The following is an 8,689-nucleotide window of genomic DNA, read 5'->3' on the forward strand; positions in this document are numbered from 1 at the left end:
TCAAAGTTTCGAAATCCCTAAAACCCTAAATTGGAAAATCGGTTTTAATTGTTTGATTTGAAACTTGATTGTTTTATTTGATCACCTAGAAATATTGCTAGGATAGTTTAAACTCGAATCTGAATTGCTTGACTTGTTTAAACTAAAAACTTGATAAGCCCTTGATTATATCATCTCGTTGCCGTGTGGCTCATCTTGGCCGTAAGGCATTGCTTGAATGTTTAAATGTTTAAAAACACTTAATCTCGATTTATATTCCTAAAGGCCTTGAAACCTTAATCTTAAAATCGAATCCTACTAATGTTTAAACCGAAACCTTAGAATTGATTAAGATTATTTGCATACATATGAATCTGAATATGGATTGCATTCATACTGTTTAAAAAGAATCGACCAGCATGTAGTTTATAAAATGTTGAAACCGTTTGCATTAAGTAGAACTACATGGCCGTGTGGCTTGATGATTGTTTCGCACCATGGTCGATTAGATTGCTTGATTTTCATAAATGCGTAAGACATGTTTGTGGCCGAGCTTGTTGATTATCTTGTGGCCACATGATGGGATTCAGATGTCGAAAATGTCAAACAGAGACTATGCAGCCTTTAATCTCTCCGGAGATAACTAATTACAGTGGGCGCTAGATACAAAGATCAGTCTAAGGTCAAAGGGACTTGGTGATACTATCATCAAGGGCAACAATGAGACCGATAAGAATCGGTACATGGCTATAAGTATTATACGCCATCACCTTATTGAAGGTCTAAAAGATCAGTACATCACGATGGAAAATCCACTAGAACTTTGGGATGCATTACAGCATAGATATGATCACCAGAAAACGGTGTTACTTCCAAAGGCTAGAAACGACAGGAAGAATCTTAGATTCTTGGATTATAAGTCGGTGGATGAGTACAATTCAGTCTTATTTAAGATGGTCTTGATGCTGAAACTTTGTGGTGAAGTAGTAACCGAAGAAGAGTTACTTGAGAAGACTTACTCTACATTCCATTCATCGAATGTGATACTGCAACAGCAGTACATAATGAAAGGCTTCGCCACATATACTGATCTGATCTCGTGCCTGCTTCTGGCCGAGGCAAACAATGAGCTCCTGATGAAGAACAGTGAAGCTAGACCTGTTGGAACAGCACCATTACCGGAAGCTAATGAGGTTGAAAAGAAAGAACCCAACGAGTGCAATTACGTTCAAAACAATAAGAGATCACACGGCAATGGCCGTGGTGGTTACAAGGGGCGTGGCAGTGACAATTACTCGAACAGCCGAGACAACTACTCGACCGGCCGGAAAGGAAACCACAATAACCGTGGTCGTGGTTCCAATTATGGCCGTGGCCGAGGCAGTTATGGCCGTGGTCGAGGCGGCATATTCAAACCGTCTTACTCGACCAAATCCGTTTGTCACAGATGTGGAATGGGAAACCATTGGGCCAATAACTGTAGAACCCTAAGCACTTATGTGAGCTCTACCAAGAAAGTCTGAAGAACAAGAACCCGGAGGTTCACCTGGTTCACGATTCCGGATATGAGGCCGATAATGATTCCGACATTGCTAAAGATGACCAGATGGACTTTGAGACTTCTGATTGTCTCAAGGACTAAATTTCGATACGACTTGTTTTATTGCTTTATGATTTGCTTTGATGTTTCACGATTATATATATATATATATAATAAGAATTGATTTTGAATTCATTATCTTGCCTGATATTACTTGAACATATGAATGATTCTATTTTTGCCTAAAGGGCATAATACCAAGTAAGAAATCATGAAAGGGGTATAGTAAGCCTAGTAAAGAAACTATGGCTAAGGCATTGCCTATAAGGCATTATACACACCCAATAATATGTGACCCATTGAGTTATGATAATATGGTTTCTAAATAGAAACAATGGACAAACAAAAAGAAACAAGTTCCTTCATATTTTGAAAGAAAAATCGCCTAAGACCTTATAAGAAAATGGTCAAAACTATACCTTATCATCTCTACTGATTTTAAACTATGCTACAAGATCAGTATGATAAGAGGCAAGAGAAGTGGTGACTATACTGATATATCCCACGAAATTTTACACTATATGGCATGATAGGATTAGCCATCCTAAAGTTGAAAACTTGATGCAAAGATTAATATTGAAAAGGCACAAAGAATTATCCCGTAAAAGATCTCACGTTGTGAAACATGTACACAAAGGAAAACTCATTAGGCTTAATTGTCACAAGCACCACGACCTTATAGTATGGTCATGAGGGGGAGAGAGGATAAACCCACCCATGATCAATACTACAAGTTCGTGTACCACTATGGTCTAAGACCATGTTATATGGCTCGGCCATTACTCGGCCATAAAGGACCATTACTCGTAGAGGCCATGATACAAATGGCTAAACCAAAGAGGCCATTACCCGGCTGAAGAGACCATGAGAATAAACGGCTCGGCCGTGACTTGGTCGTGACTTGGCCGCATAGTGCAGGCTTAGCCGCATAGTGCAGGCTTAGCCGCACACGTTCCATTACCTATAAAGGTTCGGCCAAGTAAGCTATTACCTATAAATGATCGGCCATGTAAGCTATTATCTATAAGGATAAGACTATAAAGTCTATAAGCTTGGGGACATTATGAATTTACATGTATAGAATGATAATATGCGTCAAGCCATATAAGTAAGCATAGATATTCCCATCTCAGATTATATATGGGTCATAAAACCAGACATACACCATCTTAAGAGATTTTGAATAATCCACCACATACATATATGTGCCGTCTAAGATGGAACCTCAGAAGAGGATTGGGAATATATAAGAATAAGATATTCTCCACGAATTCAAAGGACCGTGAGCCAAAACATGGGTGATTAAAATAGTGGCCAGGTACGGATTGCATGAAACAAATGAATCCGGATATTCAATATTAAAGGAGAAAGATTATAAGCTGGACAAAGAAAGATTAAAAAGTAAAAGAATGATAAGAATGGTTTTAACCATCATTGTCTTGGCAAAGATCCTCGGACTAGAGATTATAATTTAAGACGTCCAAAGAAAGATTATATAAAGCTAGCTAATTGAGAAGCTAATCGAAATGCCAGACACTGACCCGAGAAATGACTAACCAGCTTAGCACCAAATGAATGTCCTAGAAGAGACATAATCAAGTTGCTATAGAGTCTATACAATATAGACCAAGTGTTCCATAAGATAAAGGGATCTCGGATAGAAAGGAATGGTGCATGGGATGATAGATCCGACATCATACTAGAAACCAAACAGACATTGAGAAAAGGCTGCGCAGCTACACATCTAAGGTACCAAACCATGTAGTCTTGGGACGCCAAGCTACTAGGTAATAAATGTCCTGGATAATAAGATCTCAAATCCATTGGATCATGTCTGGAACATAATGGAACCACATGAAAGTGTCGAGACACACACACATTTGTATAAAGATACATAAAGTTATAGCACTTGAACATAAAGAGATGAACGAGGATCATGAACCCACGAATGAGTACTCATACAATCATAAGATCATAGAGATCAGAAAGATAAAACGTGGAGGTTCAAAGTATCTAAAAGAGAGATGGGCGTATTGGCCATATACATATACAGAAACGCCATCTGATCAACCAGTGAAATAGATGGATCTTGTGAGATAAAGAAACCGTGAGAAAAGGCACATGATCACAAGGTCTAGAGTGTTCATGTTTTCCTAATAACAGCATTCGATTATAGCTTGTTACACAAGGTACTCACATAGATCAAAGGAACAGATTATAAGGAGATAAACTCCTATGTGGTGGTTGCTGCTACAAAATTTTCGAAATTGAAAATGGTCTGGTCATATGAAAGAAATTAGATACAAATGATGTAGTAAGCAGTATATGGATCACTGGATAAGATGAAAGAACAGCTTTGTTCCTAAGCTGATTCATGGACTGAAACATAAATCAGCTGCATATAGTATGTAAAAGAAATTGATCACGCATGATCATTGATCTTGGAGTTGTATAAACGACAATCCAATACAGTCCATACATTTGAAATTCCTTGTGATTATACTAAACCTAAAAGAGGTTAGTAGGCATAGAATAAATCTATGTGGGTGTCCGACCAAAAGCGTCCGGTCCCGGCCCTTCAAACTAAAGATGTCCGACTCTGTCCGTCTAAGGGCGTCCGGCTCTTAAGCAAAGAACGTCTGGCCCTTCTACTAGACACGTCCAGCTTTTAAGACTAAAAGACGTCTGACTCTTCTTCTTGATCACGGGCCAGTAGAGACAAAAGATCAACCGGATACAAATTTATTGTAGTCCATAAGCTTGTGAGAGCCGAGATCTATGACCTAATAATATATATATTTCAGTGTGTGATATAATCCACAGCAATAGAGGTCATAAGACACCATCAAGAGACTACAATGTCCGAGATAGATATGGTACTGCCTAAGGTAAAGAAATCGATGACCACATCCATGAGAGTGTTCGGCCGCAGAGCCATAATAAGAGATTATAAACTCACAGCAAAGATCATTGATCTTGAACACTCATGAGACAAGTAGTGGACATGTATAGACGAGGTATATGACCCAGACATGGATCGACCAGATCGAGACATAGGTTCATGATAACCATGTCTAGTACATTGTCCATAAGTACTTGGATTATCCGACCATAGTAAATAGTTAAGAGTAGACGATCACGTCTAGACTATGGACATATGCAAACACGATTTCCAAAGACCCAATAGTGATCTCCGAGGACAATGTGATTCACATTGCTTGGCACATATGCTTTACCGGGACACTCGATGTCAAAGGACATGAGAAACGACCTAAGAAGTCGAAGTGGTCTAAATACGGTTCAGTAATGAAACTGGCCGATTATTCCCATCCTATACATACAGGAAATATCACGCACCAAGATGCGTAGAATGTAGAACCTACACTGAGGTTCAAATCAGGGGGAGTAGTGCGTGTTGTACTCTTTTTCCTTCATCATGATTTTGTCCCACTGGGTTTTCCTAATAAGGTTTTAATGAGGCAATATGAAGCGTACTACAGATCCTGTATGGTTATGGCATCCAAGGGGGAGTGTTATAAATCATGGAGTGGATTGCCATTAACCAAGACAAGAGGAGAATGCCCGTCGGCCACATCAAGCCCAACCGCGGCCGCAAGGAGGAGAGAGAGTCGGCCAAAGCCTTAGCCGACTTAGGATATAGATTGTTTCATTTTCTATGTTTTAGTAGTTTTCCTATTTCCTGTTGGATTAGGATTTGTACTCTTTCCTTTTATCTCTATCTTGTAATACTTGTATAAGGAACCCCTTTGTTCATTAATAAAAACATAGAAATATTCAGTCTCTAAACTCTCTATTTACAACAATTAGAGGTTATTACTTATAAAAGAAAATCGCCAAACCCTTCCATCTCTCTCTCTTCAAATGGTCATTTGCCTCTCTACTACCGGTGCGTGTGAGTCGATGGTGGAGATGGCTTCCTTTTTTATTCTTTGTACTTTTTGCTGGAGCTTCACTGGTTTCTCTTGTTTGATTAGTTATGTTTCAGAGGCCCAATTCTTTTTATTTTTAGTGGTTTGGAAGAACCGAAGCCATACGACATATAGAGGTGTCAAATGGGCGGTCCGGTCCGCCCATGGGCTAGACCTATCCAATTGAGTTTGGGTGGGCTATGGACGCAACGAAATAGTAAATCGTCCAATTGGTCAAAAGACCAATTGGTCTAAGGTCTAATTGGGCAAAGACCAAATGGACAATGGGTGTCAATGGGCCTTCTAAAAACATATTTTCCTGATTTGGAAAAAATATACTTTTACAATTTATTGAGAAAACACCATTTTAGCGAAAAATCAAAATTTTACAATTTTGATATAAAAACGTAATTTTATAGTTATGGAGGGAATATATTATTTTACGTTTTTTGCGGAAAACTATAATTTTACGGTTTTAGCGGGAAATGTAACTTTACGTTTTTGGCGGAAAAACGCAATTTTACGATTTTGGCGGGAAACCGTGATTGCTCGGTTTCGGCGGAAAAATATGATTTTTGGTTTTGGCGGGGAAACGTAATTAAATGGTTTTGACGGAAAAATGTAATTTCTCGGTTTTAGCGTGAAAAAGTGATTTCTTAGTTTTGGCGGGAAAGCATGATTTCTTGGTTTTGGCAGGAAAACTGATTTCTCGGTTTTGGCGGGAAATAAGTGATTTCTTAGTTTTTGTGGGAAAACGTGATTTCTCGATTTTGGCGGGAAAACATGATTTCTCGGTTTTGAAGGAAAAATGTAATTTCTCGGTTTTGGCGGGAAAAAGTGATTTCTCAGTTTTGGTGGGAAAACGTGATTTCTTGGTTTTGGCAGGAAAAAGTGATTTCTCGGTTTTGGCGGAAAAAGTGATTTCTTAGTTTTGGCGGGAAATCGTGATTTCTCGGTTTTGGCAGGAAAAAGTGATTTCTCGGTTTTGGAGGGAAAATGATTTCTTAGTTTTGGCGAGAAAACGTGATTTTTTGGTTTTAGCCGGAAAACGTGATTTCTCGGTTTTGGCGGAAAAACGCAATTTTACGATTTTGGCGGGAAAACATGATTTCTCTGTTTTGGCGGTTATCTAGTATTTAGGGGGGGGGGAATAGTTTTGTAATTTTAGAGATAAAATGTAATTTCAAAGTTTTAGAGGAAAAAAAAAATTGATAAATACATTTGGATGTCCATTGGTATGCCCATTTGGACATGGTCTCTATTGGTCTTGGGCATTTGTTTAGACCATTGTCCAATATGGACCACCCAATATTGCCCATAACTTAAATGGTCCAACTGGACAAGCCCATTTGGGCTATGGACGGACCATTTGACAGCTCTAACGACATATAGTTGCTGCCTTCCTGGTTATGTCAGATCTCCTATCTCGTTGCTTTTCTGGCTAATATTCCGTTTCGGGACGTCGGAGAAGATGAGACACCATCATATCTAGAGTTTTATGTGGAAGAGGGCTAGTTCTGGCATCTCAAAAGTATCGGTGATTTTGCCATGTGACTTATTCAGTTGCTCTCCCGACGTCTTATGGGGGTAGCTGCTGCTGAGGTGGTGTAGCTTGTCGGGGATGCTGGGCTTAGCCACCATTGTAGGGGGGGGGGGGGGGGGGGGGGGGGGGGGGTTAGGTCGAGGCGGTTGGTGGTTAGAAGACGACTTCTCTTTATATGTAGATCTAGGGTTTCTATTCCATTGGTTTAATCTAGTTTTTACTAAATTGGTTCCGGTTTTTCACTCGAATTTTAGTTTGTAAACCCAAGAAATTAACTGGTTTAAAGGCGATAGCTATTATTTTAACAGAAAATGTGAAAGTCAATTCAAAGATATTTAGCTCATGAGAAGCCAAAGCCCTAACAGATGTGAAAAAAAAAATTAATGCATATAAAATGTAGATGCTCAAAAGTACCAACATAGTGTTGCCATGATTAGGGCAATGTCTTATAAGCCTTTATTTATTAATGAATAACGAAGCCATTTTTTTTTTCATTACCTGATTAAAAAGTCCGAATGATTCTTGCTGAGTCTAACGATGACAAAAACAATATTACTTCTAATCATCTAATCTATTAATTTAGGGTCCTAAATTTATCTACTGTTGAAAGTTGTCATTTAAATTTTGGATCCTTTCATTTTTGTTTGAAAGTATCTTAATTTATGCACTACAAGAAAACAGCAAGGATACTGAGGGAAAAAAACGTCGGAATTTCGTCGGAATAACGTTATTCCGACGACATACCGACGAAAAAAGTCCTCGGAAATAATTCCTCGGAATTTATTCTTTCCTCGGAAATCCCTCGGAAGTTTCCGACGGAATTCCGAGGAAATTCCGAGGATCACTTGTTTGTCGGAAATGTCCTCGGAATATACCGAGGGAGAACTTCGTCGGGATATTTCCTCGGAGGACTCGATCGATCGATGCATTTTTGGACGTATATCCATCGATCGATCCGTTTATAAAAAAACGTTCGGAATATACCGAGGAACATCTTCCTCGAAATATTCCGAGGAACATGTCCCTCGGTATATTCCGAGGAACATTTCCCTCGGTATATTCCGAGGAAAGGTGTCCCTCGGTATATTCCGAGGAAGATGTCCCTCGGTATATTCCGAACGTTTTGTTATAAGCGGATCGATCGATGGATATATGTCCAAAAACGCATCGATCGATCGAGTAAAAAATATAATTAATTTCCTCGGAATGTAAAAAATATTAATTATTTTTAAACAATAAAATTTTTGAAATTTAAATTCGAAAATATAAAATTAAAATTGAAATCATATTAATTAATATTCAAAGTTTCACAAATAAAAATAAAACATTCCGAGTTTTTGGAAAAAAAAAAACTACGGGTCTGGCACGTCCGGGAACACCTCGTTCGGGTACATCCTCTGCATCATCTCCATCATTTGCTGGTTCAGCCTCCTCTGTGCCTCATAGCCCGCCTGTTGAGTCGCCATCTGGGTCTCCAACAAAGATATGCGATCATCCTTGTCCTTCAACTGAGCCGTAAGTACTTCTGGATCAACAAAGGGCGGTGGTGCAGAAGAAGGAGGAACCGACCGGGTGCGACGACCCAAACCGACCAAACGTCCCTTCTTCTTTGGAACCGACTGAATAGAAAATAGCCAA

At 39.1% G+C, this 8,689-nt stretch overlaps 1 protein-coding gene across 1 annotated transcript; it reads left to right on the forward strand.

Annotated features, from left to right (window-relative positions):
• Window positions 1–1,115: 1,115 nt before the first annotated feature.
• LOC125579951 (glycine-rich protein 2-like) lies at window positions 1,116–1,502 on the forward strand. Its single transcript, XM_048743868.1, has one exon. The coding sequence runs from the start codon at window positions 1,116–1,118 to the stop codon at window positions 1,500–1,502; it is 387 nt and encodes a 128-aa protein (XP_048599825.1).
• The last annotated feature ends 7,187 nt before the right edge of the window (window positions 1,503–8,689 follow it).

The sequence above is a fragment of the Brassica napus genome, chromosome C1 (assembly GCF_020379485.1).
Source record: "Brassica napus cultivar Da-Ae chromosome C1, Da-Ae, whole genome shotgun sequence".
NCBI classification, from domain to species: domain Eukaryota; kingdom Viridiplantae; phylum Streptophyta; class Magnoliopsida; order Brassicales; family Brassicaceae; genus Brassica; species Brassica napus.